We start from the raw sequence: 22,658 nt of genomic DNA on the forward strand, positions 1-22,658 counted from the left end.
TAACAAAAGTCACTCATCATTTTTAACCCTCCATTCATTGTGTCTCCACACAAGCTTTGTAAATGCCATTGCAAGTTATTTTATGCCGTCTTTTGTGTTCATTTGAAAAATACGTTACAAAAGTTAACGTTTAGGTTTTCTTAATTTCCTCTTTCTTTTCTCTCCTTGTAAAAAGGACCCCTCTAAAATTCCCAGACAAACTCAAGCAGCTCCCCTCCGTCGCGCAGTGCCCCCTCCTCATCCCCTACTTTACTGCTGGGGGCTAAGGCTCCAGACATTGGTTACATTCCAGCAGTTTTAATCCGGTTTTTATTGTCAGACCTGAGTCGTTTACTCGGGGTTGGGTGGTGGGTTCCCCCCTTCTCCTTCCCCTCAGTAACCTGTTACTTTAAGTAATGCATTTGGGTTGTGATGGCAATGATCTGACTGTGAGGGCGGCCGGCCGGAGGGGTTAGTGATTTAGTTACTGTGTTTGATTGGCTCTTTCTACCTCTCTCTCCACGCTCTCCCTCCCTCCCTCTATTGCACAGTGTTATGTCTGTCTCAGTGTCAGGCTTGAGGTGCAGGGCGCATGCTCTAGTATCTCAGCCCCAGCCGCTGGAGCTGCTGCTGGGGGCTCAGTTTAATAAGAGAGAGAGAGAAAGAGACAGGGGGGAAAAGAAAGAAAGAGAATGTCCGCCATCTACCCTCCTCTCCTGTGCGCACTCTCAATCACAGCAGCTTCTTCATGAATTAGAGCTAAGGGGGTGGGGTGGGGGACAAAAGTACATACCCCAGCAAACCCCAGGGCCCCCAGGCATGGCCAGTTCGGTAAGTACATACAATCCCCCTCTCTCCCCTCCCTTTCCTCTCCTCCTTCTCCTCCTCCTCCACCCTGCGCTGCCCAGACACCGTTTAGTGCTTCCAATTAGAGAAAGGTTGGTGTGTTGGGGATTTTTTTTAAGTGTGTGGCTTTTTCCTCTCGCTCTCCCTCCCTCCCCTCCTCTCTTTGCAATTGCATGAAGCACACACACATCTAGAGAGAGAGGGAGAGAGACGGTGGAGGCGAATAATAACCCAGCCATATTTCTGCAGCCGCAGCAGCCAGGGGAGCAGTGAGTACAGTACAGGGGACTCAGCGCAGGAGGCGCCGCTTAGGATGGTGCGTTCTCTCCGGCGTGGCTCTGACAGCCAGCGGCACCCCAGTAACTTTACCTTTATGCATGCGTGTGTGTGTGCAAAACCAGCTGTTAGCGTGCCCCTCTCCTCTCCCCTCGAACCCCTGGACTATCGCACTGGCAGCCGCTGGCGTTTTTATTCACGCATGGGGAGGGTTGTTTTTTTGTTTGATTTCTTCTCCCCCCCCCCCCCGCCGTTCCCCTTGCGCATCTTGACTTATTCTTTTTATTTGGTGCCCATGCGATCTGGATTTAAATGCCTTGGAGTTTAGTTCCTTGCTACGGATATGCAATTTCAGGAGCAATCCACCTCCAAATGAGACTTCTTTCTATTATAAAGCATTATGCCCCCCATCCTCCAGTTTTCTTTGCCTTGGAAATACTGCCCTTGCGCGTGTTCATGTGTGTCCATTGTATTTGTGTTGGGGTTCTGTCCGCTTTCTTTGAGGCTGCATTCCGTTACAACCCGAGCCGATCGCTGCTTCGTCTTTCCTGTAGTGTGAATGCACGTTTAAGTGTCTGGGGTGGCTTCCCTCCCCCACCCCCTTGTGCTATGGCTATTTTCTTTGTGTATTTTCTTATTCGTGCTCCCCTAAAGCTGAGTGTGATCCTTCGCCTTCCTGCTCATTGTTGCCATTCTCTTTCTCTCCAGTGTGCTGTTCAGGTGAAACTGGAGCTGGGGCACCGAGCCCAGGTTAGGAAGAAACCCACCGTGGAGGGGTTTACCCACGACTGGATGGTGTTTGTTAGAGGACCCGAGCACAGTAACATTCAGCACTTTGTGGAGAAAGTCGTCTTTCACTTGCATGAAAGCTTCCCTAGGCCAAAAAGAGGTAGGGCTCGAATACAGAAGTGGCTTGATAAATATGGATTTAATGTGTTTGCGTAAGGGGAGAGAGAAACACTCGCCTTTCAAGTCTTGCTTTACATGTATGCTCTGAGCGCTGGCAGGCGGCGACTGCTGCTGCAAAGAACTACAGCCGAGCTCCTGGCGTTTCAGAAATCGTTGCATGCAAAGGACCATCAGGTGTACTGTATTTTTCTCTCCCGAAACGAGAACTCCCTAATCCTCTGGTTGAGCTGGGAGTTAAGCAGCTGATGCATTTGTTGCGTGTTCAGGTGGGGAAACAAAAGCAGCATTTGTGCTCTCTCTCACAGTCAAGGGACTGGCATCTGGGCACTATTTTATCCCAGTGATTTATTTCTGCCTTTCCCCCTTGTCTTGCAATGACTCTGAGTTGCTGCCGCAATCATCTTTAATCTCTGCCGCCTGTGACTGCGTATTGGGCAAAGCTTGCATGAGATCTTGTCTTCGACAGCATCCTCATGCCTTGTTTTACTTTTGAATGGTTTCAGAATCTCTCATCCCTTACCCAGTAAATCGATAGTATAGAGTGGTATATTTTGTGCTACATGTTGCATACTGTTTCGAGATCTACATTTCTCTTTAGTGTAGTAAGTACATGGATTGGATGAAAGAATCTGTATGTCTTGCTGATGAATTTTGATATGGATATGATTTCTTAGTATGGATTTCTGTTTTTACTAGTTATGCCACCTTTTGGGGTTTTGTTTAGTTAGAGTTTGCATAATCATTACCATCCCATCTTTCTTAATTTTTAAATATTATAGGACTTTTTTTTTAAAGGGGGTGGTACTACTTGATTTTTGTTAATGGAGATTTAAAAATCTTTTGTATTTTCAGTTTTGATTCTATTGCTCTCAAAGCTACTGTCTGATTGTTTTAGTTGGATTAGTGGAGGTAACAGTACAAATATAATGTGCCTGGTTTGTGTGCAGGTTTATTTATCTAAGTAGACACAATTGTTAGTAGTTATCTCCCATTTGATCTGTAATCTTTATTGGCATCTAGAACTCCTGCAGTTCCTTAGAACAACATCATAATAAATCCATTCTGCTTAGAGCTATTTGGGAATTATTGAACATACAGAGAATGAATAAAGAGAGGAAGCAATCAGTGTCGAGTTTAGAGGTAGCAAAGCTCTTGTTAACATGTATACTTGTGATAATGCTTTTCACTTATCAAACATCAAGTTATGAATTTCTTCTTTTTACACTGAGTTTGTAGGATTGGAAGTCAGTACGAAATAGCATTTAGATTGCTATGATTCTCTTCCTAGGTGCAAACTAACAGTTCCCTTTCATCCATCATTCAATCTAATTTATATTCACATCGCTAAAACAGTCATGCAGTGCACTGTCAGGTCCTAACTATTGTACAGGAGACTCTGCATAATACAATTTTCAGTGATTTTTTTTCCCCATACATCTATGCTATACTGTCAGCAAAATAATGCCCTGTAAAAACATGGATTTTCTTGCAGTTTCCCATCTTCTTTTTGCATTTATTACTAACTGATGTGCACAAAAAGGCAATTTGTTTAAAGAAATATTAATTTGCATAAGAAACTTGGTGAAGGAGTGAGAGCTGTATAGGGAGTCGAAACAGTTTAGGTCACTTTGTCTGCATACTGTGAACAGATTGTTATACTGAAATCAGTGGTAGAAAATGCTTTTCGTTTCTTAGAGCTATATCTATGCCATAGTGGTGTTTTGTGAAACATTCTGCCTTTATTCCCCATGCTGATTTCTTTCTGTCCAGCCTGAGGGAACCTTACTCTGTAGCCCAGACCTGGGGATTGTTGTTAGGTGTGGTACAGAGCTAGTTTAACTGAAATATATTTTTAGGACTTTGCAAGTGGAAGATGTATGGTTGTTTTGTTGAGTATACTGGGCTGCAGAGTTACGTTATGCAGCTACTAAAACCATTGTTTTAAAGTGTTTATTTTGGGTTTTTATTTGTAAGTGTTTTTCATGATGTGACAAGTGCTGGGAAAAGTGCCAGCTTACATAGCCCGGAGAGGACTTGTCATATTGTAATTACACATGATTCAAATTGTGAGACCATTCTGTTTATTGGGAACAGTTAGTTGTAATTCAGTCTATGCTGAATATCTCTGACTTCTGGGATTCATTTTGACACATCAAAAATCTCCTAGCCATTTCAGATCTTATAAGTCAGAGTTTGGAGATTAGTGTCAGGCTATTAAGAATACTTTGTTTGTGCTACCCAACATTTACTCTGGTAAAGACCTTAGAAAAGAGTTTTTGTTTTATGTGTCCCTTGTGATTTAGTGGATAGAGAAGTATTACTTTAATTTTTGCAAAAAGTTGTTCTGACTTTTTGATCTTATATATTAATAGTTTGATTTAACCATAGGTGGTCTTTACTATGATGTCCAAAGTATGTCGTCGTAATGCTTTTGCTTCCAATCAGATGTCAGGTACTTTCTCTATCGCTTGTCTTTAAAGTTGCAATCTTTTATTGATTATTTTGTGTAAAAACTTGGCAGAATTTTTTTCTTTGTATAATTATTAATGGATATAACTGATTTTTGTTAATTTAAATCAATAAAGAATTTTTAAATATTCACAGTGGTGTGGAATTTTGGGGGAATCAGACACTAGATGCTGAGATTCAAAAAGTTAAGGCTTTATGACAATTAAAACACACAGTCAACATTGCATTTCAAAATATCAGCATAAATATTCTTAAATCAAACTACACTGTAAAGCAAAAAAGATGGAAAAAATATTTAGTTGACCTGTGTTTGTAGTGAAATGATGTTTATCAATATTTATAGATAAAACTCCTAATTGTTCCAAGCCTAAAGATAATTTATCATACAGAAACATTTGCTAGTTTGTCAGACAAATGAAGTCCTGGGATTAGGAGGAGGGAAGTAGATGTACAGCACAAATCAAAGCCACATGTCATTACTTTGGCTTGTTATAACATTATTCCTTAGTTTTTGATAGGTGATATTAGTATATTTGCTTCCATGGAATGATGCTGAAAATGGCTGCTTTAACAGGAATGATAGTAGCTAGTAGCAAAAGTTAAACTCATTAAGACTATTTGCAGAGCTGTCACATCATTTTGAAAAAAATTATTGGACATGCTGTCATAGGTTTCATTTGGTTTATAATGTGTTGCTACTACTAGGTCACCTTTACTTATTGCAGTTTAACTTGGAGCACTAAAAAGGAATATCTTTGTAAAGAGAACTCTTTTCTGAAACTAGAAGTCGCTCTACCGATGAGGGTATGTTTACATGAGTATCTTATAACAGATAAACTATCAAAGCTCTATGTACAGCTCTATTATTGCATATTGCCTTTTGACACTTTGACTTCATTGGTGATATTATAACTAGTAAGGGTTGGGCAACTTATAAAAATGAAGGTGTGTCCAGGTTGTATGTACATAACCTACATTCTTTTAATGGGAGTTGCATGTACAAATAGAGGGATCTGTGTACCCCAAAGTTACACTAGTTTAATTAATGTGACGATCTAGCTACGAGCATAGTGTAGTTCTTGTTTTTTGTTTAAACATTTAAAGGGGTCACTCCAGTTTGCCTTATCAATCTTTCTTTCAATTTCCACTCTTTTAGCACTGACCTCCTTTCTGTCCTTTCACACACTCTCTGCTGTTGGGGTGAGATTGGCTTTCCAATAGTTGCTGCCATCTACAGCATCTACCCCTCTCCACCTCAAAAGGCATGCCCTCACCATTTTTAATTAAATCTCCCCTTAAAACCTAAATTGGCAGTAACTTTTCTTCCTGTTGTTGGCGTTATGATTGAATAATTTATTGATTGTACCGTGTATTATGCTGTCGCTTTCAGTGACTTTCTCTCTGTACTGCTTTCTGTTTAATGGCCTGATGTGACCCCTTTACTCACGTGAGTAGTCCCATTGAAAGCAATGGAACTACTTGTGTCATTGAGGAGGTAGAGTAAGTCCATACTTTGTGTTTTGGGATACAGTTTGCACGAAAGAGGTTTTTAAAGTAGTGGTATTATTACTTCAATATAAATCATGTAATAATGCAAATAAATACAATTATTAGTTCTTGGATTATTTATATTTCAAAACACCAAAAGCCTGTCTTTTGAAATAATTTGGACCTACCATGTAATGTGCAGAACTTGTTGATTAATTACAAAACAGACAACACTTCTTTCTTCAGATAAATGAGAAGTTGCTTGTTAATGTGGAGGCACAATATTTAAAAGAATGTCAGTGGAACTGAATCTTGTCAAGTTTCCTGTTGCTATATAAATACCAGAATTATCTACAAAGGACAAGCTGTTGATCTTCTGATCATATTAGGTAGCTTTATTTCTATTACACCAAATGATTTATGAAATGTTGCATGTTGGTTCACTATGTTGTTCGTAATTTTTCTACTGTTGGCTTGCTGTACTTCTCTTGGGGAAGAGAAAAGATGAATTGAGTGCTTCAGCTGAGTTTTATAAAAGTGCAGTTTAAAAACAATGCATTAGTAGCATGAATCTAATGGTCCCATATGTTAGTGGCAATTGGGAGGCACAGCTCCATTGTAACAGAAATCCATTATATTTCTGGCAATTAACTTTTATCGTACAGCTAGGATTTTTTATTAAGTAATGGTGTGTTTTTGTTTTTGCCTGAGATAAAGTATACCAGCTGATTTTTTTTCTTCCTTTTGGTTGAGGGAGAGACATTGTGAGTATAAGGCTTCTTGCACACCGGAATATTTCATGTTGTAAAAGATAGCTGTTCACTTCGCTATGTATGGAAAGAATAAAGCAACATTACTTAAAATATATAAAAGTATTAATGATAGGAACGTGATTGAAAGAGGTGGTTGTCTACATATAGGGCAGATCTGCTTAAAAGTGTGGTGAACTTAATGCCCATATTTGTTTTAACATCTAAGCAGTGTGGTACATTCTAAATAATCCATCTAGAACATTTATGTTTTCCCAGCTTTGCTTGATTATGTCAAGGTATCAATTAGTTTTGTGTAAAACTTTGTCTGATTGTATACTTTAACCACAGCATTATAAAATGTACTTAATTAACGTGAGTTCTTGAACAGAGAGAGGGTTCCATTGTAGTGGAAGCTTTCCTTCCATTTTATGCCATGTTTTTTCCTGTTGTAGTTCCCCAGCCTACATAAGCAGCTGTTTAAATGAACAGTCACCTTAAAAGAGTCACTGGGACTGATCACAAGGGAGTTTTATGTTCTGATTGTGTTTCTTCTTCCTTGCAGGACTCAATTCTACAGTCCTTATTTCATACTTGGGCAAAACTCCCATTGATTAGAAAGCGGGCTTTGCCTCAGTAAAGACTACAGTATTTGACCCCTAGTGAAGTAAGGTTCTTTCAGAATCAGAATTCAAAATGTAGGACTAAGGACTAACCTTTTGAGATGTGGGGCAAGCTGGGTGTTGTTTATGGAACTGACTGTTGTGCATGTCTGTACAAACGTAGTAGCTGACTCCAATTCTAACAAGTCATGGTATGTGATGACACATGCTGCCCCACTGAAATCCAGCCTGGCCCTAAACCTTCAGTGTTCAATAACATAGCTGTAGATTTTCTGTCCCAAATTACATTAGAGCTGTCCCTCAGTTCATGTGTGAGCTAAACAAGAAACCCCTGGAGGCAGTATGTTTTCACGTAAGTCTAAATGACCCGTTGATCGTCACACTTTAAAAAAAATCATTATCTCTTACCTGTGTTACTAATACGACTTTGAATTAGTAAAACTAAGACTTCTTTTTTTAATTTAAATATCAGTTGTCATTGTTCATGCTGCTTGCTCTTTGCCATGGGAAATAGATTGGTTTAGTGTCACTTTCTTGCTGTTGGATTCCTTTGCTCACAGAAATTGCATTGTTTTAACTAAATCAGTTTCTAAATTTACATGATCAATTCAGTGCAACTTCAATGTTTAGACCACACTTTTTATATGCTGTCTCAAGCAATATTTATGTTGCAGTCAAAGGGAATGTTTAAAATGACAATGTAACCAGTTATGTTTTAATGTAATCTTTCATCAAAGTGAATCTGATATTACATTTTGTAACACTTTCATGACCTAAGTTTGGACCTTTTAAAAATGCTTGACAGTCTTCCCTTAACTGCTGTATTGTAAAACATTCACCATAAATATGTATAAAATAGACAAACCATCAATAAAACAACTTAGTGAACTAAAGCAATGCTGTTGAAAATGTAGAAATTTGTTCTTGTTACTAGCTGTGTGTGCGTGTGTAAGGTGGCTCATGTAACTTATGCTATGAATGATTTGGGTCTCTTTCTCCCTTCTACTTGCTACATGGGCATATATTGGCTCCAACACAGAGTAAGACTGTCCTACGGAATTTGGCTGCTATGTGACATGTTCTGTCTCGAAATGTTCTAACTTGAAAGTTAGAGGCATTGTGTCATCTCCATCCCCCCAATCTCTTATTTTTACCTTCTGGGGATTAAGAAAATCAGATGCTGCTCCTCTTCCTTTTAAAATTAGTGGCAGAACACCTGTTGACATAAAGGAGCAAGTTCTTAGTGACTTGAGTGGGACCTAGGAAACCTTATTTGCTGTACTAGTATCTGGAGTCCGGCTTCTGTTTACCTTGTGTATTACCTGCTCTAATACCAATAGAGATTTGACCACTAGTTTCTTCAGTATGTAGCAGGATGACTTCTACTTGGACCAGTGAATTGTGGCTGCATCTTTTCACCTTATAATTGAACTGAACCCATCAAATATGTTGGAGGTTTTTGTAATTTTTGAAGGGGAGATTTCTTTCTGCCTTGTTCTTCTAAAAGTGGTGCTGGTAAAATATGAGACCTATGGTCCTCAGAGCAAATATTATCCTTTTATCAGCAGAATAGTTACAGCATCAGCAGTAGAATTGGCCACCAAAGGATTTCAACTATAGTCCGAAAGGACCAGCTGTAGTGTCAAGAGAGCAATTCAGTTTGTCATCCAGAATATTTTGAGGTTAAAAATCATTAACACACTTTCACTTTCCTGACGTAGCTGTGTAACATTGAGTACAAAACTGTCTAAAATTGTCATCTTATACATTCTTTCAATACGTTATATGGCATCATTTCATAGAAACTGCATTAAATTCACCATATTGAAACTTCATGTCTCATGCTTATAGTGAATTATAACTGCATCTTCTTCTTTTACAGTATATATAAATCCACATCAGAAAACCGTTTTTTAAGAGCCATTTTCAATTTTTTGGCATTGCCACTCCAGGCTAAGTTTTCATATTCCACAGCCATGTCCAAGTTTTGCTTAAGTACACAGTCCATTAAGCTTTTAACTGCAGGATTGAACAGTGTATTTCTGTGCTATTGGTGCAAATTGAAGTGGAACATCAATCAATAAACTATACTGATCAGAATGTAGTATTCTATGTGTCAGATAACATAGAAGTTTCCTCTGGCAGAAATAACTGGTGCCTTTGATGGCAACAAACTGGCTCTGTGACGACAGATTTACGTTCAAGGTACATTAACTGTGGAACGTGAACTGAAATAAAGAAACTTAAATACAAGACTGAAATGTGCTCCTTGTTCTTAGATTTTCTTATGGTGTCTCAGTTACTAGTTTTGTCTGCAGTACCTCAATTCAAGTCAAATTAAAGATTAAGTTCTGGTAGTAGTACTGTGGAGTATGGCTTGTGTGAGGTTTTTGGCATGATTTCCTAGTGCTATGGTTTTGTTTTTTTTTTTTTTTCCTCCACATAGAATGTTCCATTGAGATTAGATGTTTATTCAAAGAGATTGGACACCAGGATATGGCATATTTCTGCTACGCAGTTAATCTGATCCCAGTCAGAATTGCTGGTGATAAATCCAAATTCAATCTAGATATTCAGCTGACATTTTTTAAAATATTGGCTGAAGATAAAAGAATGTATCATATGAAAGTTGTGGGGAGACCTTGGTATGTCATTAGCTTATCCATTTCCATTGAGATTAGTTGGTATGAATGTGCTGTACTGGCGAGTAGCATTTCAATGTGAATAGAATATTTCCAGTCTTGGGGGGGGGGGGGAAACAAACAAAAACTTGTAACTTTTGAAAGAGCTGGTTGAGCTTATACTAGATATGTAAATATTCTGGTGATAACAGGAGGAAAAATGAAACAAACTTGAGGTAGTATGACACATGGGACAATGGGCATACTGCACCTCATTTGCTTTAAAGGGGTACAAATACTTCAGTTCATTACACGTGAGACTGACTTCTTTAAACTTATGAAAACACTTTATCAGAATTCTAAAAATCCTTAGAGTGAAATTCTTTAGTGTTCATGCAGGTGGATTGATTATATGATTAGTGGTGTGGGGGTTTTTTTGGCTTGGGTTTTTTTTTTTTTTTAATTGCCTCAGGAAAAATTGCTAGATGCAAAAGAAATCTCAGAATGCACAAGTTGACTAATGCAGGCTATAACTAGGTAGCCTGGACTCAGAATAATGTCTTGTGTGGTTATTTAGTTTCTTCTCTCTGCATCAGTCCATTTCAGTTTTTAAATACTGGTCAGTGGTATTATATGGGACTTGGGTTATCAGTTCACTGGCACAATGATGTGCAATAAGATTTTATTTTCAGGTGCTGGGATGCTGTTGGAATAAACAGTGCACTCTCGCTCATCTTAGTGGAATTCATGGGCAAAGTCTTACAGAAGTTTAACTTGTACTTCTAACAAGAAAGAAATTGATCAATTTCTATCGCAAAATAAAATGTCTTGGGGATGGCTGAGTGGATGGGGAAAGCACATACTTGTATGCGAAGCGTGAATCCAAAATGATTAGTGAGATGCTAAGTTCTGGCTACACGCATTTTATAAGTAATTTAAAGAAGTTAGTTGAATGTTTATATGTTTCAGTTGATAGGGTGTATTTATGTTTAATTTCTGTTCAAGCATATTTTTGTCCTCTCTCTCTCTCTAATAATTCAGCAGTATGTAAAACACAGAGAAATGAAAATATAATGTATATAGGTGTTTTTTAAGTCTTGGCATTTTACGTGCTGACTGCATTTAAAAAAAAGTGTGCTTCTGGTTTGTAAAACATTAATTGGGTTCTTGTTGTATATATTGTAAAACCATTTCCTAATGTACTGATGTTGTAATTGAGGTTATGTTTTGCTGTACTATGCATTGTGACCAAAGAAGGGAAAAGGAGAGTATGGAAATGTGGTTTATATGATTACTTCTAGCTGTATGTGGCCATCTGTTTGACAACAAGTTTTGTCTTATTTCAGTCCCATAGTTCTGTATGTGTCATAAAAGCTTGAGGATATAGTACACTAATTTCAAAAGGCATGTAAGCTTTAGAGTATTGAAAATTCTGGGTATAGATTGATTTGATATAAAAGTGTCTTGCCAAAAAATCATTTACCCTCATTTGATGATGTATTTTTTTAATGTGTTAGGCAATGGGGTTCTATTTACTACCAATTAGAAATTGCAGTAATGTTTGTAGTATGATGTCATTCCACATATAGTGTTAATGCTTAACTATTTCTGCTACTTGCCAGCAAAGAACTGCATCTTACTTTTGATCTTAAACAGAATTCCCCTCTGATTCCACTAAGGAGTTAAGATGTGTTTCTTCAAATTTCCTAGTAAAATCTGGGTGGTTAGTGGAAGTGGATTTTAAAATCAAGAGCATGCTGTGGCCCTAAATATCTTTAACTTCCACAGTTTCAGGTAAGTGATTGCCTTGTATCTAATGAAAACTATTTTGTGCCACTGAAGCATATGAATTGACTTATTTTCCTTATTCTAATTTTATACAAGCAAGCATAACTTTAGTGTGAATTTTTGTATAACCTCACACTTATAAGGATAGAATAGTGAGACAAGTGTGTTGATTTTTCAAATTATTATGAGGGTAGACACACAAGGGAGAAAACACCAGCTTTATTGCATGCAAGAAGTGGAAAGCTGAACAAAAAGAATCTTGGTTACTTGGTAGCAGATAGATATTGCCATTCATTGTTTGAGATACTGAACAGCTTGTATTAAGCCTAAATGCACTGTGTGAATCTGCTAATACAGGGGTCGGCAATCTTTTGGAAGTGGTGTGCCGAGTTTTCATTTATTCACTCTAATTTAAGGTTCCGCATGCCAGTAATACATTTTAACATTTTTAGAAGGTCTCTTTCTATGTCTATAATATATAACTAAACTATTGTATGTAAAGTAAATAAATTTTTTTAAAAAATGTTTAAGAAGCCTCTTTTAAAATTTAAATTAAAGTGCAGAGCCCCCTAGACTGGTGGTCAGGACCTGGGCAGTGTGAGTGCCACTGAAAATCAGCATGCGTGCCGCAGGTTGCCTACCCTTGTGCTAATACAAGGGCTGACACAAAAATCTCAGTTCAGTCAGTGAGTTAGTTATCCGTTATGCTCTTGTTTTGAGCAGAAGTTGTAGGAGCATAGTGTATCTCTGTGAAACAAGGGCTGAAAGACAAGGTGGTCTGCATTTGTAGACTTGTAAAGGAAATTCAAATCTTCTTTACATTCTTGTGGGGAGACCTGTCAGGAGGGCAAATGATCCAAAAGAATAATCTTGAAATTGGTTAGGAAGAAAAACTATTTGACTCTGTAGGCTGGTGGCCAGCAAATATGGTGTTTTCATTTAGTGCATGGGAAACAGGGCAAACTTAAAATTTAAAGATAGTGTTCACTACTCCCAGAAAAGAGAGGCCTCCTTTAAGCGCTCGTCCTCCACAAAGTTGTGTTTTAGGAATTTGAAGTAATTTATTTTTAGAAACATGCAGATAACTCATTGAAGTCATTTTGAGATTCATTATTGTACCTGATTTTTAAAATTATCTTCAAATGTTTTATCCCAGTTTGATGCAAATTTAAAAATAGATATTGCACCAATGCATGCGGTAAGGCTCTTTACAGAAAGCTCTCACTGTACACAAAACCCATGTCAGTTCGGTCATACTTGTTGCACTTTGTATTTGTTTTCTGTAAAGTGTTTAAAACTCTTACATAATCTTTGCAGTGCACTGTACTTCACACTTAGGGCATTGTTAATTTCAGTGCATGACTTTGTTTGGCCTGTACTAATACCTTATTTCAGGATGTACAGCAGTGATTCAAAATGATTTAATATTAAGAATGTTGGCACTGGGCAGTATTTAATTGTACAAAAGAGAAAGTACTCTGAATCAAATACAGAGACATTAGAGAGCTTCTGTCGGATCAATTACACCCATATTCAGACTTCTAAAAACCAGACTTCTATGAATTATTTCTAAAATGTTTTCCTTAACATTGTGTATGAAGTGGGCAAAGTGGTTTATTTGTAAAGGAATAACGTGCTCCTCCAGTGTTGGCAAGCCTGCTTGTATGAGAACCAGAAAGTGAAACTTATTAGAAAGTGACTATAATTAAGTGGAAACTAACAAATCTTTGTTTTTCTTATCCAAGCTGAAACTGATACAAAGATAAACAGTGAAATGCAAACTAGACTTAAAAATTCTTTCAGCTTAAGAGAAATGTTACTAGTAGCATAGGTAAGGGAGTGTAGCATTTTTCATAGTTCTTCTCCCCCACATATCTAATTGACATTCTCCCTTTGCACACTCAAATTAGAGGCCTTCTCTGGTGTTGAGAATCTGCATATGGGGTGGGTCCAGATGCCACTGTGTGCATTGTCTCCCTACTGATCTCATGGGGATTTTGTTTACAAGTTAGTACATCTTGAGGACTCATCACCACCTATGAACACCACCTGGATTGGGGCTCTAGGGCAGTAGCAGGTGAAGGAATCTTTGTCAGTATGTGTCTTTTAGAACCATTCTCCGCAAAGGATCTGTGGTGGAAGGGGGAGAAGTGGCTGTGGAGACATAAATCTAAAATAATTTCTGAGATCCTAGAAGTGAAGTCCTGCAAGGGCCTTGGTTGTTGCACTTTGTACTCGAAAACTAAAAACGGAGGCAAAACTTGAAGCTGCATTCCTATCTTGAAGCTAGTACAGAAATAATGCACTAGGTTATATCCATGTCATTTACTTCATAACAAATTACAGATAGCCTTTGGTCATCTCAAACTAGCTAGTGATAGGAATTTGAAACAATTTACAGTTTGTCCAGTAATAATGTTTCATTCCTGGAAAGTATGCGTGTATCTCTGAGTGAAAAAACTGCTTTTCATTTGTAAAGCAGAAGAACTTGTTTTCTTTCTTGAGTTTTAGTTATTTTTATTAAAGAAGCAATATTATTTTAAAGAGAGTTTCCAGCAAGCTTTTTTTATTCCCTCTGCCTCCTGGTATAGCATACATTCAAAGTATTGAATTGTCCTTTAATATGTTAAGGTTTACTACTCTACTATAATTAATGCTGTTGTTCTTAAAGTTGACGGACACCACTGTGTTTCCTATGTCATAAAATGCTAGCAAGGTTAAAACTTGTTATAAGCATTTTTGGAAGCTAAAGTGTAAGAGAATCATTTTGGCAGGGTGTTAAGTTTATGCTCACTCTCTTTGTACATGTATTGAAATAAAAGAACGGTTAGAGTATCATACAGACTCCTTTTACATTTAGCGAGACTTCAGGAGTGAGATTTCTGGGCCACTGAAGTCAATGGGAGTTCTGCCAGTTACTCAGAATGGATTCAGGATTTCACCCCAGTTCGGAAAATTCAGAGTCTGATCCTACAAACACTTACTGTGACTATTCACAGTAGGAAGTACTATGCACTGAAGCACATTTTACCCGGACTGGGATAATAGAGAATATGCTGAAAGGAATAAGCTGTTTTACATCTTCTTATTTATCCGAAGTATAACCATCGACAGTCTTGTGTAAAGACACTAAACAGACCTGTCGGTTACACCAGATCAGATCAAGTAATCCAACAACATAAAGATAACAAATTAATCAACTTCCCTCATGCCACTGCTGCCTACTCCTATCCAATACCCTTCTCCTAATGGGTAAGGAACAATATATTAAGTCACTCTCATTATCTATCACTAATGCTGTGCAAAATTTCAGTATAAATGAATAGTCCTTATTTTAAAAAATGGTGCAGATTCTGCTTTTATGCCAGTGTAAAGTTGGAGTAAGTCCACTAAAGTTTGGGCCAGATGATGTGATGCAGCAGCTGGAGCCACACAAGCAAACTTGTGACTTAATGGGTCTCTACTTGCACTTACAGTCTGAGTCCTGCAAAGGTTTTCCTGCTGAGGTCTGTTAGTAACAAATCTATAGAAGCAAAGGCAAAAACGTTCAAATTTGGGTGCTGAACTGTACGCACCCAAATTTGAAAGTGTTGACTAGTCTTATAGAAATCCAATTTTCATTCTTAAAAAAGGGGAAGAATATACCCACAGTATAGAACAGCAGGGCTCTTGGAGCGTTCTGTGTTGATGCAAACAAAAACTTGGAGAAGTAGTGAATTGTGATCTGGCTTCCCTTTTGTGTTAGCTTGCTGTAGCTATGATGTATAAATGGCAATACTTAGGAAACCTAAAAAGTTTACATTAACATCTATATAGTGATCGTTACATTTTATTTTATGACAAGCTTTTTTGGTGAATGTCTGGTCATTGTATACTGGAAAAAATTTGGTTTTCACATATGGGACTCTTTTGTGGACAAAGTAAATGATGCTGGAGACCATACATGAGAATAAAAGTTAATACTTGACAAAAATTAGCTTGTCAAATAGACTGGCTGTGGAATAATTTTATTTTTGTTGTCCATTCCATTGGCTAGCAATTAAATAGAAATGATGTGGTTTCTGTGGAACAGTACTGCATTAGATCACTTCCTCAAGTTTTTAGTTAAAGGCAAAGTTAAACTGCTGCTGTAGATTCTGCAAGTTCATAACAAAAGAAAGTTTAACTTGTCTGTTTTTGTATAAATATTTCTAGTTTTTCAGAGTGTGTGGCTGGGATAGGTGTTTGTTTTCATGCTTCATACTTGAACTGCAAGTCTGCAGGAATTAAAATACCATAATCTATATGTGGAAGTAAACTTGGAATGCAGAAGTACAGAATTGTTTATTGTGTAGTTTTTCAGATATTACTCATTTCAAATTATATCAGAACTTGTGCTTATTTTTTATAAATAGCTTAAATCTGGGAATTTGTCAATTTGCATGTCTAGACAAATAGTCTTTTTAAGTCTTATTTTAGTTACTTTCTTTTACGGCCTGCTTTACCATTGAGATACAATACTAATTCCTTGATTCAAATCTAAATTAGTTTTTGTTCCTTAAACTTAATCTTTCCGTGTATGTGTGTGTGTACGCACACAATACACTATTAAAATCTTAAAATCAAATTATATCAAACATAGCTATTTTAGTACTATATTATTGTTTTCATGCCTATTGTAATAAGTTTAGAAAAACAAAAGACTTTAATTTTTTTGGCTTGAACAAGATGTGATTTTTGGAATCTCCTGCTGTGATTAGATCAGTGTGTTTGCCTCAAGGCTTCAGTCATTTAATCTAAACTCAGACTCAACTGAAAATTTTTGGCATATTCTCTGTGTTTGAAAATAATACTATTTATAAATGAAGACTGGCATCTGTATCCTTGCATGAAAAACATTGCAGCAAATTAGTGGCATTTAAGACAGTCTTGTAATCAGGCACTGAAGATACTTTTTCAGCAGCTTGTTTTCTTTCAAACAACAAAATTTGGTCATTTTCTGTAACTTTTTTTTTTATTAATCTAAAATAACTGGTCTCTAAATTTCAATGATAAACCAGTTCCACTCATAAAGCTACTATGAGAGCACAAAGATTTATTGCAAATTAAGGGCACAATGAGTACTAAAAAACTTTCCAGCTATAGCCAGCTGTACAATTATTCTAGTTTTTTGCAACTCTTTTCCTACCAAACTAAGTCAAGAATAGTAGGCTCCAGATAAAATATGTAAAAGCCTAGCTAATCCTTAGATGAGTTACTTCAAAAGTTCCACAAGAGAATAAAATCAGTGTAAAAAAAAAAAAAAAAGGATTAAATGTTACTGTTTCCATTTTTGTCTTACATTTAGAAAACCTTAAAATTAATCTCCAGGTTTTGCCCATTTTTAAAAAGAAAATTAAGGATTCTGCTATGTGGACATTAATCTTAAGAAGTTTGCATTAGCTTTATTTAGCAGCTGTGTTCATCAGTTCAGGGTACATTTGTGTTGGAGGGGAATTGTTCACTCAAGTAACAGAAATTGCGGACAAGTATTTGAACTGGTATTTTGGGTTAAATAGAATATTAACAATATGAACACAAAACTGTTTAATTGGATTATAAATTGATAGCAGATGTCCAGCTTTTTGTCTTGTGGAGGGGGTAATTTGTCAGAAGTTTGGGGTAGGAAAAGGGACAGAACCAGTGTAGGGGTGTGTGTGTGTGTTTTAATTAGCTGGAAACTAGCAGGGTTTTAAATGCTTCTGGATTTCTCTTTAATCCTTAAACTAACAGGGGTTATACTACTCTGATTACGTCTGTCTTAATTGATGGGGTGGATTTTTTCTTCTATGGAGAAGTAGATAATTATGCCTCAATTTGTTCAAATATGTATCTTTCATGAATGCCTGGATGTTGGGGGGGAAAAAGCATTTTTTGTTTTTATATACGATTCAAATGCTGGCTACCTGCTTCTATCTCTGAAATGCATTATACGCATATCGGACACTGTGGTAATATTGCCAGAGTAATCTTTGTTTTCTTGCATAAGATAAGAACATAAGACTGGCCATACTGGGCCAGACCATCGGTCCATCTAGCTTAGTAGACTGTCTTCCAGCAATGGGAAAGACCACCAGAAATCTGGGAAGATAATGGCACAATGATTAAAATATAGATCCTTGTAGATACCTGCAACATCTGACTTTCACTGTATTTTTACTTGAGGATATTTAGGTTGTTTCTTTCTTGTTACAAGTAACAACCAAGAGGACAATGACTGAACGAGTAGAAGGATGAAACTCTTTTTCCCTCCCATATCTTTTCTTTGTGCACTTCACATGACTTTGTATGTAGTTTTGGTATTTCTCTGTGTATCTATATCTGTACAGAATCTTTGGTCTTTCATATAGACTGGGAAGAAAAGGCTACTTAAGTGGGGAAAATGTGCTTCCAAAACCACAAAAACTGATACGGAAATACAGAAGCAGGTGGGCTACCCTAACCATTTTTACTCCCAATTTTTGAAATTGACTATATTTCAGGTTGACTCTCCAATTTTTTCCCCCTCAAGTTTCTGGTGGTAGTCTGTTCTTGTGTATTGTTTTTATTTCCTATCTGTGTGTCCTAAAATTAGCTTTTGTTTAATGGTAATGACATACGGTAACAAGTTCGTATGAGTTGGATAAAAGCAGTAATTTACTCTAGTTGATATCTATGTATCAAAGCAGCTAGACTGCAATTCAGCCCTATGAAGCTGCAGCAAGGTAAGCTGGTCTAGTAAATCAGAGAACTTTCTCCATAAAAGCAAACTTGTACTGTTTTTATCTGATTTAAGGTGAGGCAAGAGCAGGGGGAATAAAATGATGTATTGATTTTAGCATTGTGAGCAAAAGAAGGGCCAAATTACTTTTGCTTCAAACATAATTGCCTCAGTGTTAAGATTTTGGTTTATTTCTGTTTGAATGTGTAGGAATTAGAATGTTTTATCTTCCCTGTTTGTTCGTCTGAAGTTTTTTAGCAGTGCCCCAAGGCAAGTACTGGAGGATGGCTTTGAAGCCCTGCAGGCAAGCTGGGATATCAAAGGGCTACAGGAATTCAGCATTAATTGTTTTATGGCTTGCCAGAAATCAGACCTATTTGTATAGGTACCACAGAAAATAGCTGTGATTTGACAATTTGGTGCCATTTATATCCACCATAAAAAGAGAAAAGAAAAAGTTAAAGGGGTATTTTGGAAACAGGAACTAAGCTGTAAATGCAAATTGCTTCACCGTTTTCTCAAAGGAACAAAAAGGAAGCAGGGTTTAGGACTTTTTTTATTGAAGCTAAATTAACAAGGACCCTGTCTGCTCTAAGGATATTTAATACTGTACTCACACTATGTGAAATTGCACAAGAATTGTTTGTTCCTTTAGAACAAACTTATCAGAGCCCAAAAATGTACTAATAACTAAAATAATCTGTATTGAATGTCAGAATGGGAAATACCTGCTGCTATGTTGGTTTATGTAGTAGCATGATCTGAATGCTCTCACTTCTAGTGACTTTTGAACTGGAATTCTACATTTGCCAAAGAGTTTCAGCAAGATGCCTTTCAGGTGATTGCAAAAGGGTCAATAATTATTGTGAGTTATTGTTCACTTTGTATTTATGACTAACTTGTGATTAGACTTTAAAATTTGCACATGTATGAAATATTTTTGCAATTATCCAGGTAAGGGACTTGTTCTAGCCATCTTGAAAATGCATTGGTTCCCCACAATGTAGTTTGTGGGTGTTGTGTGGCACTTGAGTGCTCTGCTAAGCCCATGGTGACCATAATTCATTTGAATTTGCCATGCTTTTCAGCTATCTGTGCTGGATATTTTGAACATGGAAAAATGAGTTGTGTGGTCATGCTAGGGCCCGAAATGAAGTAGGGGGGAAGTGTATTCACTGGGATGCTGAATCAGATTCTTACAGCAGTGGCAGCAATGCTGTTTGGAGCACCTTCTCTTCATCCAAAAGCATTTCTAGAGAAAGAATTGAAATAGCAGAGCTATGAGTAGTAGAAAGGAAAAAGCCGTGGCTAGATCTGGTTATGTGTTTAGAAGGTGGTGGTGGAAATGGAACAGTTGCAGGTGTGGAACACAGCTACTGTCAGCAGATATTGACAATCTTAAATTCAGAATGGAAAGCTTTCAGTTATTTATTTGCATCACATTAGCACCCAGATACACAAGATCAGGACCCCATTGTGCTAAATGGTGTACATACTATACCTCTAATAATAGTCACTGCTCCAAAGACAAAATAGACTGGATAGAGAACCAGATAGAGAGAAATGGCTTGCTTGAGGTCCCCTAACAAGTCCATGGAAGAGCCAGGAACTGAACTCAGATCTCCTGATTGCTAAACCAGTGTCTTAACCATAAGATCATCCTTCCTTTCCACTCCAAACTTTTCTCCCTTAAAGGTTTTTCCTATAGATTAGACAATTTTGACTTCTATTCCCTCAGGTCTCTCTGTTTCTTAAAGTGCTGATATCTGCTGAATGCTAATATCTCGCTAACCATCTAATGGATGTCATTGAAATCAGTCTGAGCTCTAAGCCTGGAGTTTTTCAAGGGGGCCTCATGGAGTTGAGAATCCAGCTCCTATTGACTTTCAGTAGGAGTTGAGCACCCAATTCCTGATATGTGTCTTTGAAAAGCTCTGCTTAAACCACAACTAAACATCATATCCAAGCAGTCAAAGAAACTTGTTTTGTTGTAACTTGTATTTCCGGCAAGTCTAACATCTTCAGCTTCATAATCTCTAAAGTTCTGACAGTTTACCTCATATGGAGATACAATAGTCTGAGAGAATATATTGTCTGTCTGCCTATCTCAAACTATTTGTTAATTTGGTTATATTTTACATCACTGTTTCAGTACTTCATATTTGGAAGAACGTGACTTCTTAGAGGTATGATATAGAGCTTGTAAAAAACGGATCAGATGACTATGCTAGACCATTGGGGGCATACAAAGGGGGGCTGTTGGTCTTTCTAAGGCCTTCTTACCAAGAGACTCTGGCTTTTAGCAAGCCACTTGTACAACATTTTAGTCTTATTTATTAAAGAATCAAATCCTAGAACAACATGTACAACCCTAGCAAAGGACTATACTCAAAAAATGCCGCTCTCCCCCACAGTTGCAACCTAGCTACTAGCTCATGTGGAACCACTCCAGCTTTTACTGGTGACTATGGAAAAGAGTAGCAAACTTGACCTACAACTTCCCTACATAAGGTCACATGCCTGCCACTCCCCTGTTCCAACCACAGTTGCTCCTCCTCTTTCCCCACTGCATTCCTGCATAGAAAGCTTGCCTCTAGAGGGGACCAAGATGGACTTTCCACTTGGTAGCACTCTGGTCCTCCTGCCCCCAAAATAACAGAAACATGGCATTTCTGTTGCATCTTGGGTTCTACATACCTGTGAAGGAAGCTGAAAGAGTTAGTCTTCATTTGTTAGCATACACTATCTTGAACTTGCACACAAGTTGTAGTTCTTTAGGATGCAGTCAGTGTTTCAGTTTTTATGTTTATTCTTGTTTTAATAATACCTTAGTTAGGTCAAAATGTAAATCTTTTTCTTTACTAAATATCTTGTTTATGTCACTTGCTCAAATGTTGTTGCAATGCCACTGTTAAAATGCCTCTCTTTCCTGTGTGAAATTCACAGCGAAATAAAATTCCATTGCTTTTAAACATTTATAAAGGGAGTCTGCAAGCCACAAAAATAGATCCAGATTGTGGGCTTACACACCAAACCATGTACAGTCTACTTTGTTAGAATAACAAGTACTGTGGTTTCTCTTATTTAACAAAAAACATTTTAAAATTATTTTTTGTAGGGGATAGAATGATTTTTGCAACAATAACCATTTCTGTAACTTTTGGGTCAGAAGACCCTGTGGAACAGGCTTGTAGCACTTTGACCAGGCAGCTTTTCTGTTACTTCCAATGAGTCTAGATGAGGATAATTAATTAATTACTTTGATCTCTAGCGCTGTCCAGCTCTGGCAAGTTTCACGAATACTGCATTCCCACACTCATTATGTACAGTTATTAGAAGACTCTATCACACATTCAGGATTTTAGTGAAGTTTCATACTGGCGTTGCTGTTATCTACTATGGGCCTGATTCTCTAACCCTTATTTGCACAGAATAACAGTGACTCATACCAGATTTTGACTTAACTTTGATGGGATTGCACTCTTGAATAAGTTCTATTGAGCATGAATAGGGGTTGCAGAATCTGCTGTCATGTCTGAGAGGTTCAAAAACCTCAGTAATAACTGTAACATTAAAAAATCACAAGGGACATTTGAGCAAGCATTTGCATGGTACGCAATCAAATTTTCTACAGCTGCTTATTAAAATAGTGTGCACATTTGTGATGAGTAAAGGGAAGTCACTTTAACATTTAACTTCTTGTTAATAAAATGTTATGCTTATCACTTCAAGCAAATAGCCATTAGCAGACATGTGTTGTCCTATGTACAATGGGAACTGAGCGTAATATTTTCCGATGCGTTGCATTTGATTTTCAGATAATGAGATAAACGTCTTTTCTGAAATTGGCTGCTGAACGTTCTCTTTGCTCCACAGATTGAAGAAGGTTGGCAACTGTTTCAGCTTCAGCTGCCTCACTTAATTTCTCTTCTGCATTGTACAAATCATAGGAATATAAGTCGCTTTGACTGCCAGCTAGGCTACTAGAACAAGGCATGTGGCAGCACTCCAGGAAACTTAATTGTCCAACTAAATGATGGTTTAAAGGGAAACTGTTGAGAGTGGCTGGCCCAAAACCTGACCTACTTTTTCATATATCTGTTTGTGATGATATCCATTTAATTCTGTGTTTGTTTTTCTTCTTCCAAACAAAACCTATAATACTCCTTGATTTAACCCCTTTTTTATGTAA

General features: G+C 37.3%; 1 protein-coding gene across 4 annotated transcripts in view; it reads left to right on the plus strand.

Moving 5' to 3' along the window:
* The first annotated feature begins 605 nt into the window (after positions 1 to 605).
* The window catches only part of MLLT3 (MLLT3 super elongation complex subunit), a 231,022-nt gene continuing 208,969 nt past the window's right edge, over positions 606 to 22,658 (plus strand). For 2 of the 4 annotated variants that reach the window (XM_032797554.2, XM_032797557.1), the window contains exon 1: positions 1,424 to 1,990. In XM_032797554.2, coding sequence (XP_032653445.1) covers positions 1,474 to 1,990 — 517 coding nt within the window. In that variant the 5' untranslated portion in view covers positions 1,424 to 1,473. Of the gene's footprint in view, positions 811 to 969; positions 1,142 to 1,423; positions 1,991 to 22,658 lie in introns of those variants that run through there. The other 2 variants (XM_032797555.2, XM_032797556.2) reach the window with 2 other exon arrangements.

This window comes from Chelonoidis abingdonii, chromosome 6 (assembly GCF_003597395.2).
Source record: "Chelonoidis abingdonii isolate Lonesome George chromosome 6, CheloAbing_2.0, whole genome shotgun sequence".
NCBI classification, from domain to species: Eukaryota; Metazoa; Chordata; order Testudines; family Testudinidae; genus Chelonoidis; species Chelonoidis abingdonii.